Source organism: Petromyzon marinus, chromosome 21 (genome assembly GCF_048934315.1).
Source record: "Petromyzon marinus isolate PM22_M1 ecotype Great Lakes invasive population chromosome 21, UKy_Petmar_22M1.pri1.0, whole genome shotgun sequence".
Classification (NCBI taxonomy): Eukaryota; Metazoa; Chordata; class Hyperoartia; order Petromyzontiformes; family Petromyzontidae; genus Petromyzon; species Petromyzon marinus.
The window spans coordinates 2,375,756-2,394,043 of NC_133687.1; the positions used below are offsets into that span (position 1 = coordinate 2,375,756).

Genomic DNA, 18,288 nt, shown 5'->3' on the forward strand with positions numbered 1-18,288 from the left:
TATACATTTCCACAAGATAAGGTGCTTCGTTGAGCTATCGTTTGTGGCCAGGTCGCTTCTGAAATAAAGCTAGGAGCTGAGTGGGCTATAGCTGGTAAATAAATGAATGATTAAACACTTAGGATCAGAAATTATTATCGAATACATGCGTAGGCACGCTTTTTTATTATCTATTCATGCCAGTTATAGTATTTCCGAACAATCTGAATTATGTAGTTAAACACATCCTTCTAGAGTCGACCAAATGTCACCACGAGAAGATTCACCAAATATATTACAAATACTCCATGCTCTGGACTATAAGATGATCCGGAAAGTAAGACACACCCTAAACATCTGGCCGGTATTCTTAAAGTAATACGAACCTGTTTTCACACACACACAGGATTATAAGACGCACCTCCAACCTTTGTATTTAATGCCAGGGAAATAATTGCATCTTATAATCTGGAGTTTAGGGTAATTGTGAACACGGGCACATCGCGATCTTGTATCACCACGTTGTGGTTTCACAACAATTCCAACACAGTACCCTGGTGGAGTAGTGGCTGTAACAGTTAGGAAGCTGCACTCTAAACCCAGTCACCCAAGTTCGACTCCCGGCCATGGCTAACATCAGTGATGAGTGGTATCTTAAGTGACTTCATTGATCTGTACTGACCAGCGTGGTGAAGTATGGTCAACAGACACTATGACCGACATGGACTTGCAATCCAGAGGTCCCTGGTTCAATTGATCTCCAGGCGTGTCAGTTGAAACAATGAGGATAGTTTATGTAATACCCCCGCCTGTCCACTCAGCAGCTTAAATGGGTACACCACCATTGGCAGGTCACGTGTAGTGAGGTAAAGTGTGGGACCTTCCACCTCTTCCAAGATGTCTGGTCAGCGCATAAAAGTAGCAGGGGTTGCGAGATGTTATCTCCTTTATCTGGTACACAGGAGGTCGTGGATTCGATCCCGGACTCTGGCGATGCCTGTAGTATATTTGGATTCCGCGCGATCTCTCTCCCCGTGGTGTTGGCGTGGATTTTCTCCGGGTTCTTCCGGTTTTTTCCCTTTGCATTTACAAACACGAGTTTACATTATTTGGCTGCTGCTATAAATTGCCACATATAATAAGCTCAGTCGCTTCTGAAAAAAGCTAATAGCTCAGTGGGCTGTACTTGGTAAAATAAAACACTGTAGTAGTACTAACATGTATGTGTATTTAAACTTGTGGTTTTCCTCGCTGCATTACTATTGTTATGTATGTGCTGTATGTTGAATTTCTTTTGCGCAGTACGTAGTCAACCGTGCTAATCGGAGGTGCATGGTGTGGTGCAATTTAAATCTAGATTGAAAACTAATTTATTTATAACTGCTTTTTTGTGTTTCGTTTTTTGTCCTTGCCCTGCACCTTCGATTAGCACTGTTGGCAATGTACGATGCGAAAGAAGTTCAACATACATACAACTTTGCTAGTTTACAGATGTAATGTCGACTGGCAGACCGGTGCTCCGTTCACCTTGAACCGCACACGGACAGCTGAATATTTATTTATACTGGAGGAATCCGATGAGCTATAGAGCTCTTTTTCACAGACGTTTCAGTCGAGGCTGGTCAGAACGTTACAACAAACAATACAAACATACGAAAGGAGTGCAAAGTATAGGAAATATAAACAAATCACTTAAAATGTACATATAAAACTACATAATTTTATGGCATTCACTTATTAAAATAACAAGATGAACAAATCCACGACACTGAAAGGCTTGTTGGATGACTGAGGCTGAGACCCGAATATCCATCTGGCGACATCTAGCGACTGTTATTGAGTTTTGCGCCATCACTTTTTATACGCGTTGGTTACAAACAGCCGTCAACTTTTATCAGCTCTCCAAAACCGTTTTCCCTTTTAACTCTCCCGTTAACCGCCCATTGAACCCCGTGGACCCCGACCTAAAGGGAGCCAAGGGGGTAGATTTTTAAGAGGCGTTCACCTGCCAGAGACGAGAGATGGCCGGGAGGCGAGCCCTGGCTCCAAGCGTCTTCACTTTCGCACTGGTCGCCGCCTCTGCCCTAATGCTCGTGGTGTTGGAGCGCCGGTGGCTGTCGAGAGAAACCAAGGAAGGCGCGCCCTCGCCGGTAGAGCGGCCAGGCGAGCAAGGGGGGCCCGAAGGCGACGTAGGCCCTGAAGCGGACGCGTTGGCAGAGGTGGTGATATAACAAAAATATATTCATGTTACGTTTATTGCTTTTGATTGTTGTTGAATACAGACATGTTCCGTTCACAAAGCCACAATTCTGCGGCTGCATTCCGATTTGTGTAGCTGTGTTAACTGCGGCATAAGTCATCCAAGTCACTCGTTCAACGGCGCCCATCCCGCTACCTTATCACTCTTGTATCGTTAACTTAAGCGTGAAGTTCACTCGTCTCGCAACTCACTCACGATGAGCTAATACCACCTTCGCTGGTGCCGTTAGTTGCTGGCCGCTTAGCGTTTGTGGGTTAGGCAGGGGCCTGTGCTCGGTATGATGTTATGCTGGCCAATGTGTTTGTTCCATTCTCTTCACTGATGCGGGCAAATTTTGATTGAAAGCTTTCGTGACCGCAGGGATTCATATTCTTGGTTCTTTCGGTAAAGCCACGTAGAAGGGAAACAATAAAGTAATAAAAATATAAAACAATAAAATTCTCACGACGTTTCGACTGTAACACAAGCAATCATAATCAGGTGTGAAAACCACAACAAGAAAATTTGAAAAAAAGTGGCGGTTTTTTTTTAAACGTTAGCACCACGGAGAGCGATTTGACAGTTTGTTCAGATGGACGAGTCCATCTATGTTCGGAAAAGAGGAGGGGGGAGACGAAAATAATGGATGCGGTCTGAAAGCCACCGTAAGCGTGAACAATCAATTAAGACCCGAAATGGTGTATCAAATCCTTCCAATGATTGCTAAGCCAGAATCCATCTTCTCGGTTGAATTTGTCTCCGTGTTTGTATATGTGGATAGCCTCATGAACGAATCTCTCACGGTAGCCAGATGGCTTGCAAAGAACTTCTGTCTTGGAGAAGTCAATGTCATGTGAACCTACTGAATTATAACAGTGATCTGCCACGGCCGAGGTGTTGGTCTTACCGTGTTTCAGGTCTGCTTTGTGTTCACAAATGCGGTCCGAGACATGTCGTTTGGTTTCTCCAATGTAACTACTACCACAGAGGCAACTTAGTTTGTAGACGCCAGGGTACTGTATGTCCGGAATCACATCTTTTACAGACAGAACCAGATCACGGATTTTATGTAATGTGTTGAATCGGACCTGGATCTTGTGTTTATTCAAGATTTTGGAGATATTTTTTGTGATCCTCGCAATGTAGGGTAAAGTGATGGTTTTGAAAGGCTTCTCAAGATGGTCCTTCTTCATGGTTGTAGTGATAGCTTTTGTGTAATACACACTGTATGTCCGGAATCACATGCGGATTGTGTAAAACACATCTGAACAAACTGTCAAATCGCTATCCGTGGTGCTAACGTTAAAAAACCGACACTTTTTTTCAAATTTTCTTGTGGTTTTCACACCTGATGATGATTACTTGTGTTGCAGTCGAAACGTCGTGAGAATTTTATTGTTTTATATTTTTATTATTTTATTGTTTCCCTTCTACGTGACTTTACCGAAAGAACCAAGAATATGATGTGGGCAAGTTGTTTCTTTTACGTGAGCGAATTCTGAAGTGAAAATTCGAATTAGCGGTACGACACAACAATTAGGATCATAATTGTAATTTCTAATTAAGACTGGAGTTGGCCGTGTACATGTGGTTTAGTTGGGCCGGTGAAGCTAAGCAGGTTTGAGCCTGGCGATGTAGTTAACGTCTCGGTGGCGAGAGGTCGTGGGTTCGACCCTGATGCCTGCTGTATATTTGGAGTTTGCGTGATCTCCCCGTGGTTGCGTCCCTGCTCTACACATGCGTGTAGAGCAGGGACGGGGAAACTTTTTTCTGCCAAGGGCCATTTGGATATTTATAACATCATTTGTGGGCCATACAAAATTATGAACTTAAAAATTAGCCTGTTATATTTGGTCAAACATTTAATTAACTCACCCCTAATGTGATGGCTGGAACTGCTTCTGTTTGGCGAGGCGTGTGATGTTAGCTGGTATTGATGATGTTGCTACTCGCAACTGCTTTTCCAGGTTTGCTCCTAGATTGATTGAATTTCGGTTGCCTTGGCAGGGCCAGAGACCAAATTATTTTGCGGGCCTTGTACGGCCCACGGGCCGGACGTTCCCCACCCCTGGTTTAGAGTATTTGGCTGCTATAAATGAAGCAATTGGCAGGACCCCGGGGTCCCATCACTGCCCCGGGGTGGGAAAAACCGCGTAGCGACACGAGTCTTGCCTTACCGACAACAAAACTAGTGTCAATCGGTTGGCCTTGTCCAGAGCTACTCGGGGCACTAAGTTTCGTAAAAAGTTGAAAAATTACATAAACACGTTAAATTCACTGCAGGGGCGGGCTCGCCTTGGCAAAGAAGCTGAGGATCGACGGCTGACCGGAGGGCGTTGTCGCCGCGCGCGACTGCGGCGGACGCCCGGGCTTGCGTTTGGCCGGTGGGGTGGCGCCCATCGTGTTGATCGCCGCCTACTGGCGCTTGTTGACGCGAGTCTGGGCGGGCGACGCGTTGCTGTCGTCGTCCAACTCGGCGACGAGATTGGGCGGGATGGCTGGATAGTAGTCGAGGCAATCGGCGGGGATCAAAAAGTACTTCTTGGCGAGCGACTTGAGCTTCTTCGTGGTGATGGTGCCAACAGGCGCCGTCTGCAGCACGACGGGAAGCTTTTTGTGCGCGGCTTGGTGGATCGACGTGACGCTGGGGCTGAAGAGATCGCTGAGGAGCGCCTTGCGGGATCACGAGTGGGCGGATTGAAAAATACTAATTATTGACCTGATTTTTGTGGGACCCTGGAGTCCCACCAAATGATTCAAATGTCCACGTTAATGGCCAGGTCACTTCTGAAAAAGAACTCTATAGCTCAGTGGGCCTTACCTGGCAAATAAAAAATTCGTTTAGTTTAATGCTTGGATGGGCGACCATCCTGCACAACAGGGTTGTTATAGACTGCTGCAAAGCCACGTTGTGAGCAAAGGAGAGTATTGCAAAGCAAAATCCACGGGTGCACTCCGGCACAGGAATTATGCGTGTTCCCACGCCTTCAGCATTCGCCCAGAATGGTGAAGTATGGTCAAATATTCCCCATGACGTGCACGACGCCCTCATCCAGCATTGGGCTGACAAAAGGGCTGTATATAGGGTGGGTTCAGGTGACCTGGAACACAACTATCATGATGGAGGTAGCAAGTTTTTAAATGGCACGTTTAAATGACAACTCGATACAGGATGTCCCCGAGATGCACACGTCCGACCTACGAACATTCACATTTACGAACGAAACACCATAAGATATTATTTGTAGCCATTTGACTTGAGAACGTTCGGTCGTACTTATGAATACCCTTCTGATAAGTAAGCCAGCATCAGGGCTCAAGGTAAGTAAAAATTAAACGTATATTCTTCTTTTCATGTTACTTGATTTACTATACAGGATTTATTACAATATTACATGCAACTGTACAATATTTCTTATTTCTGAATTTTTAAATGCTTCCCCATTTTTCTTGAACCGTAACACATTTTAATGAAACTGACCATATGTACAATAAAATATTGAATTCCAAGATACGAACATATTGACTTACGAACGGGTCTCCGGAACGTAACCCAATTCGTAAGTCGAGGACTGCTCGTATATGAGTGCTTCATATTAAGTGCATGCTCAGAATTATATTGCAACACGTGGATTTGAGAAGAGGCAGCGATGATGGAATGGCAGTCAAAGTGGTGAACATGCCCATGATGATGTCCACTCAGAAGATGGAGCAATGGCAGACGGATTGCTGCATCACTGATTATGGCTGATGATGATTATGATGAAATTAGATGTATTTGTATGTGTGTGCACGCAGTAGGGAGTGGTAGTATAGTGGTTACTACACTGCGCTACTAACCCCGCGACCCAAGTAAAATTCCTGCTCATGGGCAACATCAGTGACGAAGATCTGAACTATTTGTAGGCCTCCTACTAAGTCAACTCAGCCTTAAAATTAATACCTGATGGGGTGTGTGGACATTGGCACTGAGGAGACAGCTGGGCATGGTGTTCTGAATCGGGCTTTGTGGGTGCTTGTTAACAGAACTTGCCCCAATGGTCTGTTAAGGCTGTACGGGGGATCTTTGTCTTGTAGTCATCGTGTTAACACATCTGACAGTTCACCAGTATCGGAAAGCCTGACTGCTGCTAAGATACTGTGTGTCGAAAACGGCTGTGGAGTTTGCTTGCACTGAATCAATGCTGCTGAAATCATTCACTCCCACAAGGCCATGGGGCCGATGGGCTGTTGTAAAGAATACTTTAAATTTACTTGCGGAGAGACGGACGTATGAAGGAGGCGTTATTGTCTGCTATGTGTGTTTCGTCGTGTAGGTTGCATGGCGAGCCCGTAACGCGTCTATAGCTGCGGGCTGTGCGCGCAACGCCCTTCCCCGCTCACTCTCCTCCCTCCCGCCGGGCGCTCGCTCCCTACTGCTGCGTCACGTGCTCGTAAATGACGAGTACCGCTTCCTCTACTGCTACGTGCCCAAGGTTGCCTGCTCCAACTGGAAGCGCGTCATCAAGGGTGAGTGCTTCCCTGGACGTGGAGGGGGTAGATTCGTAATGGCCGTGTCGGGAGGCACTTTAAGCTCTCACTGATGAGGTCCTGGATTTGTGCCCTGGATCTGGGTGTCTCTCCCTATTACTGCTTTCAAAGTGGCCAACGGAGCTGAGTTGGGGTTGTGCCGAACCAGCTAGGTACAGCTCGGAAGACTCAGTCTTTCACCTGCAAAAAGTCAAGCCATGATGATGTCACACAAAATGAATGTGCCATTAACCCGGCCCCTGGCTCTGCTTGGCCCCCGAGTCAGATACAGATGCTTGTGAGGCTAGCGATTTGGTTCTGGCTCGGCTCTGCAAATAGCCGGTGGAAAACTAGTACCATGAGCACCTGGCACTGGCTTGGCGCAGATGTGCCTATGGAAAAATAGGTATGGACGTCCCGCTTCTTCGTTCACAGAGTTCATGATAGCTGTGATAAGAGATATGTGACATCAGAACTGGTCCTTGGCCTCCCCTGGGTCAAGTCAGCATTGAGTACCTGGTGCGGTGTGTAAACAGCATTGGTTCTGGAGACAAAGGTGGCCGGACGCAGCGCTGACCACAACCCCATCCCCTCCTGTGCCGTGCCGGCCTTCATAGGCGCTCGCTGGCAGCACTTGCCCCAGCAGTCTGTGTAGGCTACACAGGGGATCTTTGTCTTTGTAGTGCTAAGTGGAGCGATGGATTCGCTGAACCAAGCAGGCAAGATGGATCACAAGCGCGACCTCCTGTTCCTGTCAGACTTTACTGCTGAGGAGATTGACTATCGACTAAAGGTGAGAGAGGCACAGGTGGCTGAGGGTTGATGTTCATAATGGCCGTAACAAGTTTGAGGTTCACTGGTCTGTGGCGTTTCACCGTGTGATCATTCAGCCATTTGCTACCCTGTATGCTGGCAGTCACAGAACTCTGCTATTACAGACAAAACCTTCACACATTTGTCAATGACACTGTAGCTTTAAATAGAAAATATATTAATATCCAACACTTCGGGTCATTGCCCAAAACGTCGTCTCTTCCATATTTTTTTGTTTTAAGGTCACAGTGTCATTGACAAATGTCGATTTAAAGCTTTCGTGACTGCAAGGATTCATCTTCTTTGGTTTTTTCGGTGAAGTCACGTAGAATGAGAATAAAATAATAAATTGATAAAATAAAATAACACAATAATATTCTCACGACGTTTCGGCCACAACACAAGCGGCCTTCATCAGGTGAAGGGGCCTTCATCAGGTGAAGGGGACGAGACTGTCTGGAGGACAGCGCTGATGAAGGCCGCTTGTGTTGTGGCCGAAACGTCGTGAGAATATTATTGTGTTATTTTATTTTATCAATTTATTGTTTTATTCTCATTCTACGTGGTGACTTTACCGGAAGAACCAAAGAAGATTGACAAACGTGTTGAGGTTTTTGTCATTTGTGCTCGTGCACCACTCCGTACGCAGTATCACCGCATAATCTGGGTCATCGCCAAAATGTGTTTGTTTTAAAGATCTCTATTTTATGCATTTGACCTGGGTCATGATGAGCAATTTGCAACATCGCTCGCTGTTAGGTTATTTGAGCGTTTCATTTCTGTGCTATGCCATTGTACGACTAGTTATGTTATTGCAATGATGATAATAATAATTATGTTATCAGTGTCATTTAATATTCCAGGAAAGCCTTACTGAGTGTCAAGACTTTCTTAACAAGAGGGTCTTCTAGGAATGTTTATATGTCTCTCTTTACTCTTTGGTAGCTATCTGTGTGTATGTATCTGTATTTACATATGGGGAAGCAGTAGTGTTGCGATTAATGTGCTGCACTACGAACCCAGTGACCTGAGTTCGATTCCTGCTCACGGCCAACACCTGTGACAATTATCTAAACCGGTGCTGAGCCTCTTAGGTTGATTCAGCCTAAAATTAGTAATTGGTGCCATGTGTAAACATCGCCACTGGGGAGTCAAAGTAGGCCGGGCGTGGTGTTGGCCACCCACCCCCTCGTGTGCGGTGCTGGCCTTCATAGTTGCTCATTAACAACACTTTCCCCAACGGTCTGTTCAAGTCTATATGGGGGATCTTCATCTTATTTTTTTCGTGTCAAACAGCACTACTACAAGTTCATGTTCGTGCGGGACCCATTAGAGAGGCTTCTCTCTGCCTACCGCAACAAACTGGGAGAGACGGTGGAATATCAGCGCCGCATCGGCTCACAGATCCTTCGCAAATACCGCCCGGTAAGTATCAACATTTCCACTTGTTAACACTTTCCAACTAAGTTTGAAAGCCTGCATGAGGGCTCTAACTCCATCCCACTACACACAGCATCTTGAGATGCGGTCGAATTTAGACGCAACATAAAATGTTTTTGTAATGTTTAGACCTCCACAGAGAGACCTGTAAAATCCCATAGAGATCAATATATTCAGATAGACACCTATGAGTGGCTGCCTTTATATGAAACTAGCTTTACTACCTGGCTTCGCCCGAGACTTGAATTCTTGTCTTGGATTAATACACGGCCTACGCGGAGGGTGGGGGGATGCGTGATGTCAGCAGGCACACTGCGTAACGCTGCCACATGCGGGTGACATCACAGATATGACGTCACCGCTCACTTGCCGTGCAAAATATATCCATTATTGCGCCCCCTCCCCCAAAATACAAAAGTCTATTTTTATACTTTTTGCATTGTGTACAGTCTGGAAGCTACCCACATGCCAAATTTCAAGTTTGTTGCATGTTTGGAAGTATGCTAAATATTTCGAACAGACACACATATTCACAAATTTCCCTTTTATATATATATAGACTAGCTGTACTACCCAGCTTCGCCCGGGACTTGGATCCACCACGCTCGGACGCCTTTGTCTCCCCAGTGGCGATGTTGACACACCACAGCAGTTACTCGTTTGAGGCTGAGCCGACCTAGGGGAGGCCCAGGACCGGTTCAAATAATCGTCACCGGTGGTGGCCGTGGGCGGGAATCGAACTCGGGTCGCCGGGTTTGTAGCGCGGCCCACTAACCACTACACTACAATGCGTTACGCTTCCACATGCGAGGGTCACGTGACAGATTTGACGTCACAGCTCACTTGCCGTGCAAAAAATATATGCATTATTGAGCTCCCCCACCCCTAAAAAAAAACAAAAGTTTATTTTTATAATTTTTGCATTGTTTACTGTCTGGAAAGTACCCACATGGCAAATTTCTAGTTTGTTGCATGTCGGGAAGTACGCTAAATATTTTGAACAGACACACATTCACAACTTTGCCTTTTATATATATGGAGATAATCCCACATTGTATTGTATTTCATAGACTACCATAGCTATCATAGACTCGCACAGAAACCGATTCGATTTTTTTTATTGTAGATTGTATTTATTTCAGCAGGAAGGGCCCAATGAGCTTCTAGGCTCTGTTTCATGGGAGTCCTGTTACATTACAGATGTTGTACAGTGCGACGTCTAAGTTACACAGGTCGTGCTGCAAGCACCGAGTATTGGTCCGTGCATTACATGTTACAGAATTAACAAACTAGTCGAAAACTTAAACAACAAAAAATTACTTCTGGCACATTTACACTTAACAATGCAAACACAATCAGTAACCAGGAACTTTAAATGTTAACATATTTACAGACCTATACACTCACATAGAGACAAATGACTGCTACTATGAAATAAATATTCCCGCTGTTTCTTTACTGTGTCTTTGGACTCGGTGACAGTTCAACTGCTTTGTAAATCCACATTATTCCTTATTTTATTGTTTTAAGGATCCGATATCCAGATAGCTTGCCACGGATTATAATTAGAGTTGCTGTAATTTGACAACCCCTGGGACTGTGCCTGCTCAGACATCCTGTATCTCAGTAGTTGTATCAGCCATAACGTGGGGAAGTTGATCAACTGTCGTGGACATAACGATTCCAACAGTGCAGAGTGATCTGGTAGCAATCATTACCACGTCCCTAGCATGGTTGGCATTTGTGCAATTAACTTATCCAAGTTTAAGTGTTTTAAAAGTAATGCGATCACCATGATTACGGCATGTAATTAATTGACATGTTGCCACAATTATTTGTAAAGCAAACAACACAGTTTGCAAAGCAATAATTTAATTGGACAATAGCTATGTATATGGAGCTTTAATTAGAGTGAGCAATATCGTATATGTTTTGGCGTCAAATGAATAAATATTCAAGTAGTATTAAAGACGCTACGATAATTACGATGTGATGGACGATGCGATTATCAGTACGATGTATCGTAGTATCGCCGCATCATGGTGATTTTATGCAGTGCATTGCTCATGTACTTCCATTTTTATCAATCCACTGCTGGGTGAGGGCCTCCCCACCATAAAACGGTGTCCTGTCCGTGGCTCACCACGCTGGTCAGTGTAGGTTGGTCAAGCTGGGTAGCGGAGCTGCAGGAGCACAGATGTAAAATACAACAATGGAGATTTTGCTGCACTGCACTCTTTCTGGCCACCACACAGCCCCACAGGAATCTTTAATAACCCGTTGTACATGCTGTTCACCCGGGTCTTAACATTTCACTGAAATGTTTTCTTGTTCGCTGGTAGACTGGAGTAAGTACCACCTGGCTAGCAGTAGTCATGGCTATAATGAGGTTTACATGTCGTGGTGTGTGGGGTGTCGAAATATTTTCTGGATAGCTATCCTCGACACGCGCGCAGCTGAAATTAAGGCCCCAGTGATCACCCATCCCAGCACTATCCAGCCTCAGCCCTCCTTTGCTTCCTAGCTCTGATGAGATGCGGTACATTCTAGGAAAACCAGTAATGGATATTTTCACGTTTAATGGTGAAGATTGGAGGCGTTATTGCATTAGCCCCGTCTCTCCGTCTGTCCGTAATATGAGGGCACGATATCTCTTCTGAAGATGATCCAAAAAGAGCAAAACATTCGAATAAAGTTGTGCTGCTATTTGAGACTAACCCCTATATATGTTTTAACTTTTTTATCTTACCAGGTAAAGCTCACTGAGCTATTAGCTATTATTCAGAAGCGACCTGGCCACAAATTATAGCTCAACGAAGTGGCTTATTACGTTGAAATTTATAGCAGCCAAATACTGTTAAACGCATGTTTCTAAATGTGGAGGGAAACACCAGAGGACCTGGAGACAAATCTATGCGACTATGGGGAAGAACATGCAGGCATCAGGGTCGGGATCGAACCCAGAACCTCCTGCATACTGTCCGTGTGTGTGTGTGGTAGTGTGTGCGAAAGTGTACCTGGTGCAGTGGGGAGCGGTAGTGTAGCGGTTAGCGCGCTGCGAACCTCGCGGATCGAGTTCGATTCCCGCTCAAGGCCAACACCAGTGCCGATTATCTGAACCGGTCCTGGGCCTCCCCTAGGTCGAGTATGTCTAAAATGATTACTTGGTGCAGTGTGTAAACATGGCCACTGGGGAGACAAATACGGTCCGGCATGGTGCTGGCCACCCACCCCCCCTGTGCACCATCCCAGCCTTCACAGATACTTGCAAATAGCACTTGCCCCAACAGTTTGTTAAGGCTATATGGGGGATCTTTGTATGTGTAATGGGGAGTGGGTAGCAGTGGTTAGTGCTTGACTGTGCTATGAACCTGGCGATCCGAGTTCGATTCCCGCTCACAGCCAGCATCAGTGACGAATAACTGAACTGATCCTGGGCCCTCCCGAGGTTAGTTCAGCCCTGAAATGAATACCTGGTGTGGTGTGTAAAAATCAGCACTTGGGAAACAAAGGCAGCCGAGTGTGGTGCTGGCCACCCACCTCGTTTGCCTTGCCAGCCTTCATAGGTACTCGCTAACAGCACTTTCCCCAACAGTTTGATCAGGCTATACTGGTGACCTGTGTGTAGAACTGGCAGGGTGGTCCGGCCGATGATGTCACATTCACGGAGTTTGCGAACTTCATCGTCGACACCTTGGAGACCTCTGACCCCTGGCGAGTGGACGAGCACTGGGCGCCCGCCACCTCGCTCTGCCAGCCATGCATCATGGGATACGACCGTGTTGGTACGATCGAAAGCGGGGGTGGGGAGTGTGGGGTTGTCGTTGGGGGCACGGGGGGGGTGCAGAGATGATGAATTGACATGTTGCAAAGCGTCGTAATGCAAAACAAAAAATGTTACATTTTGGTGAGTGTGAAAGAGCATGTACGCGAGTATGTGTGTCAGTGTGATAGTGTAAACATTGGCACTGGGGAGATAAAGGCAGCCGGGCGTGGTGTTGGTCACCCACCCCCTTGTGCGTCGTGCCAGCCTTCATACGTACTCGCTAAAAGCACTTGCCATAACAGTCTAATAAGGCTATACGTGGTATCCTTTGTCTTTTGTGTGAGTGTGCAGGTGTTTGTGGGTTATGTGCAATTGTGAGGATGCACCCCTGTGTGTGTGTTTACACCAATGCGTGTTTGTACACCTCTCTGCCTGTGTGTACACGTCCACGTATACCCATGTGTGTATGTGCATACAGGCTCCTACAACAGCCTGCACGCAGACGCCCGTGCCGTGCTGGCCATGGTTGGCGCTCCTCGTGGCTTCGCCTTCCCCCAGCGGCAGAGTTGGTACCGCCCCGTTACGCCGCAACTCCATGCCTACTTCCTGTCCACACTGCCGCAGGGCATGCTGGGAGAGCTCACGGACCGCTACAAGTTGGACTACCTACTCTTTGGCTTCGAAATGACTGATGGATTAGCACTAGCCACCGCCGCTAGGGAGACAGAGGAGGACGTTGAAGAGAGATGGAACTGAGTGTTTTTTTTTTTCTTCAAATAATCAAAAAATTGTTGTCTTTTTTCCCCCCGAGTTTTATCCCAATTGAGGGATCGACTATCACGCCCCTCTCATGTCAGATAATGGCCCGCGGAAGCGGACATTACAGAGCTACTTATGACATTTCTTCAGGTGACCTCTGGTGCACACAGTAAGGGGCAGTGCTTTCTCACCGAACCCGCCACAGAGTAACGTTACTGGTATTTTAAATTCCCTGAACTTGAATGTCAGCAAATTAGGTGCAGAACAAAGTTTAATACGATGGGTTTTTATAAAAAATGGGTTTTTATAAAATGTGTTCATTGGTGACCATGCTGAGACCTTCCACTCACTACACTCGAGAACCTAGATAATCACAGGTGGCTGAAAACCAGATTCAGATTCGAACCTAGGTTCTGAGCGGTGCCATCTCGGTGCTAAAGCTTTATTTTCAACTTTTTTAAAATTCATGTTCATAGAGTATATGTTACGAATTTACAAAAAAAAGTATTTTTATGGAAATTAACATGGATTTTCAGGCCGTCTGCCTCAGGGGGTCTTGCTGACCAATGTTGTTCACATCCTCGCAGCGGCTTTTGGCTAGCCATAGAACAAAGACGGTCACAGCATTACACACTTTCAGATACACTTCGGTGGCTGTCTAGAACGCTCTTGCTTCCGATATTAGGAAGCCACTGGAGCTATGCACTTTTAAATATAAATTGAAAACTCATTTCTTTAGAACTGCTTTTTGTGTTTAGTATGATGTCCTTGCCCCGCACCTCCGATTAGCACGGTTGGCTATGTAAAGTCCGAAAGAAGTTCAGCATACATATATGCTGTTCCTGCATCTCATACTCCCCCATTTCCTCCTACTACCTCCTCGCCCCATTTCATAGTCCATTCTCTCTTCTCCTACTCCACTCCTCCTACTCCCCCACCGTGGTAGTTGTCACATTGGGAAAGTTTCTTAGAGTCCCTTAACCTCTGACTGACCCAGCAGTACGAATGGGTACACCACCATCAGTAGGCCTCGTGTCAGTTGGGTAAAGTGTGGGAAAGATATTTGGCCATCGCGGAAGAGTAGGCCAAAGTGACCTCTATCGGGGCTCTAGATTTCCCTCCTGTGGAGGCTCTTTCCCCAAGAAGTGTCTCGAGCCATAATTTGCAGGGCTGCACCTTTTAAAGACACGGTAACCTGTACAGCTTTCGACAGGCTGTCGGGGCAAGGGCTGTTAGCGAGTACATTTTAAACACACATGGACACGGAGGTGAAGGTCCATAAAAAAACCTGACTGAGCGTTGAGGTTGACCGTGCAGTGACCGTGGCGGTGTTGTGGGCCATGACTTGACGTGCCTTGGTGAGTGACTTTGTTTTGCACGTCGATGATGAGATGAATGGGGGAATAATCCACTTTTTTAAGCTTCCCAACTAAGGTTGATAAAGTTTACACATTGGCTCTGTCAACCCACAATAGGGGAAGTGAGCGGGGCGGTACAACTCATGTAAACGTGATCCAATATGAACCACAGATAAGTATGAGGTTGTGTTTCTATTGAAAATGCTAATGCATGTGTCCCTGACAGCTGTCCCGTCACCTTCCACCAGTGGATTGATAGAGCCAAAAGCATGTATTTGCTCAAATTCGTAGGCCGAGATGCGATTTATCAATATGTTGATGACGAGATTTTGTTTAGACCAGGTTTGTGCCTTCACAACAGGGAGTTGCTGTTACATGATGCAAATAAACACAATGCAGTGCTTTTCCAAGAGTGGTGTATTGTGAGTGTTGTAAGTTTCTTCTTGCAGAGCTTTTCGGTTCGAGAATCGGCGGCCACCCTGATTAATACATGTTAACCATCGATAATACCGCTGGTGTACATATGAACCATCAATAATACCACAGGTGTGCGTATTAAACATCGATAATACCGCGGGTATGCATATCAACCATTTACGTCCCTTCCACTTTAAAAGTGGATGTTTTTTTGTTATGAAGTTCAAAAACCAAATGTAACACAGTTCGCGCACGTATAACGAAAACCAGTACAAAACTCCAAATGGAGATCGGTTAACAACAACTTGGCTTCGTCACCCAACCACAACAGGGACAACGATCAGGAGCAGCAGATTAATGGGGAAGGGAAGATCTGGAGTAAGGGGAATAACGTAATAAAATAATATAAACGGCATGTCCAGATTTACTATTCTTGTTCCTCCCCTAGGAGTAACGATCACTCAGCTCTCACGTTAATGTTTCCGCGTCCGAGGCCCCACGTCTCTCCCCAGCCCCCATTGCTCCACACTCACATCGGGTTCAATAGAAAACGGGTACCATGTCGCCTCGTACTCCCAAGTCCTTCCCTTTCAGCTTATCGCTCAGGTTTTCCAACCCTGCTAAGGCAAGGGAGAGCTATGCGCCAAAATATCACAAGCAAGGGGTTCATGATCTTTCCAATTCGCCGAGATTGTCTTTCTTGCAACTATGTAAAGAGTTTGAAGCACAGCATGTTGATGTCTCTATAGCCCCCTTTGGTAACGGCGAATGTTAAATATCACACGAAGTTATTCCAAATAGAGCAGGTCCTGTGGGTGAGCATACGATATATACGATCCACGATAATCGTATCATGGTGCGGTGATGATTGTTGGCTTATCCCGATTGATATTTGTTTATTTTTCGGATTTAGTTTCCTGCCGAAATATTGGAAGTAAAAAAGTTAATGCAAATAATTAAAAGTTAAGAAAATTGCTATTTCACATTAAATCAGTGTTTTGTGAAAATTATTCTGAGAAATTGGCAGCAGGGGGATTATACAACGGAATTATTTCCTGGCAGCATGTGCGTTTTTAACGTGCTATAGATTATAGAGTTACAATGATTACAAAGTGTAATGGCAGGCTTATTAATGATATGCAATTGAATAACTATTGCAGGAATAATAAGTTAGTATGTACATGTCATGTTATCATTCTTGTAGCACTGGGCTATCATCACAAAGGAACGTGCTGTTACGATTCACAGGCAGTCTGCAATATGTTTCAAAGTAGTAGGGGGGCGATGTTGCTGCTGTGTGTAATCCCAATTGAGTCGTCGGTAGGAAATTGGGCAAATTTTCCCAGCACACAATGGCCTACTCGCTTCGAATGACGTCACGGGATCTTTAAAGTCCCATGTGAAGCAGACGGGCTGTAGTATGCAAAAATAAGAATAGGTTTTACTCTTCATGGCAATGAAACAGGAAGTGTTAAGATGGTCAAACACCAAAATAGATACCTTTTGCAAGGAAGCAAGTCCGCACTAACCACAAGTACTTGCAGCAAAACATAAAAACAAACGTACTGATAATATATGCATTGTCTTTGACACTGGATGGCCTACACCAGACAGCCTTCATTATGACCTCGTCTCACCAGTGTCAGACCAGAGAATGCCAAAAGGTGAACAGTACAAACATAATGCAAGCATCAGAGCATGTATAGCTTACTTTGAGCAGTTCTATCAATAGGACCTTTTCTGCTAGTATCAAAGTATGATACTGGAAAAAAAGGTCCCACAGAGTGTAGTATTTTAGGGTTGATGCACCCGCAGTATTAATCAGGGCGGCCTTGCCCGGACCATAGCGACACACCACCCCAAGAGCAATCCTTATTCATAATCGGAAGTGCAGCATATCGAAGTGCATTAAAATCGGAAAAATATAAAATTGCGTTATACAATTGCACACTTGCGTTCCACCGATGTCACGACAATCGCCACATCGTGAAATGTAATATCGTATCGCTTCGTGAAAACGTGATATTGCGCAAACCACAGTCTGTAATTCCTACTGTGTTTTGGGTCAGATCGTGTTGGTATAATACCAATGAAAACGAATCGCTCTCCGCCACAGCCAAACAAATCAAGTTGTCGCGTCATGGACAAATGGGTCAACAGTCTGTAGCCTGCAGGACGGTGACCACCAGAGCCGTCCATGGGTTCAGCGATGCGGGGTGACCGCCCCAGGTTCCGCGCTTTGGAGGTGGTCGGGGGGGGGCGCGCGTCGACATCACCATGTCAAATGTAATACTCCCGGTTTATTTTGAAGGCCTGAAGGGGCCCACACTGCGTTATTTGCCCCTCCCCCCCACCTTATGAACGGCCCTGGTGACTGCGACCTAAAACAATTCCAATAAGCCAAATAGCAGAATCTCATTAATTACAAGACGTCATTATTATCATTGTCTCGTCAACAACAATGAGCGCGTAGTCACAACACCTAATCGGTCCGTCTAATTAAGCCAGACAGTCCCTGCCTTTATAAGTACGCCCGGAGCAGGGTGTATTTCAGTCCGGAGGCTGGGTGCCCAGGACTGTAGAATCCACGTGAGGAATCTCCAGGCTGTATTCCATGCAGATGGCTGCACCGACCCTGGGTTGCTGACCCGTTCTCAAAGAGTTTCGTTTGGCCGATGTCAATGCTGAGCGTTGTTCCCTCCCCTCGATTGTATGCGTGGTGGGTTTCCTCCCAACGTGTAGCCAAAGCGCCACTTGATGCATAGAGGAATTAATATTTACAAAAATCTGGATCATCCTGGGACTCAGCGAGGGCTTCTCTGGATAAAATATAGTTTATCATTGGTGGTATACCTTCAATAACGCGTGTGCCTCCGTCCAATTTAATACACCATGAAGATGAGTGTATTAGCGTTGGGCGATGCTGGTACTGCTGGCGGTGGTGATGGTGGTGGTCGTGGTGCTGATGATGCTGGCGATGGTGACGAGATAAAGTCTTCTGTTCGGTA

The 18,288-nt window shown here is 45.8% G+C and overlaps 1 protein-coding gene across 1 annotated transcript; it reads left to right on the forward strand.

Annotated features, from left to right (window-relative positions):
- Positions 1-1,804: 1,804 nt before the first annotated feature.
- On the forward strand, positions 1,805-15,273 carry CHST14 (carbohydrate sulfotransferase 14). The gene is made up of 6 exons (XM_032958398.2): positions 1,805-2,198; positions 6,535-6,727; positions 7,411-7,520; positions 8,837-8,965; positions 12,609-12,765; positions 13,225-15,273. The coding sequence occupies exons 1-6, from the start codon at positions 2,001-2,003 to the stop codon at positions 13,500-13,502; spliced, it is 1,065 nt and encodes a 354-aa protein (XP_032814289.1). The 5' UTR covers positions 1,805-2,000; the 3' UTR covers positions 13,503-15,273.
- Positions 15,274-18,288: the final 3,015 nt, after the last annotated feature.

Bases quoted from the DNA above. Each gene is read 5' to 3' on its own strand.
- CHST14 (XM_032958398.2), top strand. From the start codon at position 2,001: ATGGCCGGGAGGCGAGCCCTGGCTCCAAGCGTCTTCACTTTCGCACTG. The intron at 6,728-7,410 runs GTGAGTGCTTCC...TTGTCTTTGTAG, and splicing joins CTGGAAGCGCGTCATCAAGG to TGCTAAGTGGAGCGATGGAT. The intron at 12,766-13,224 runs GTACGATCGAAA...ATGTGCATACAG, and splicing joins CATGGGATACGACCGTGTTG to GCTCCTACAACAGCCTGCAC.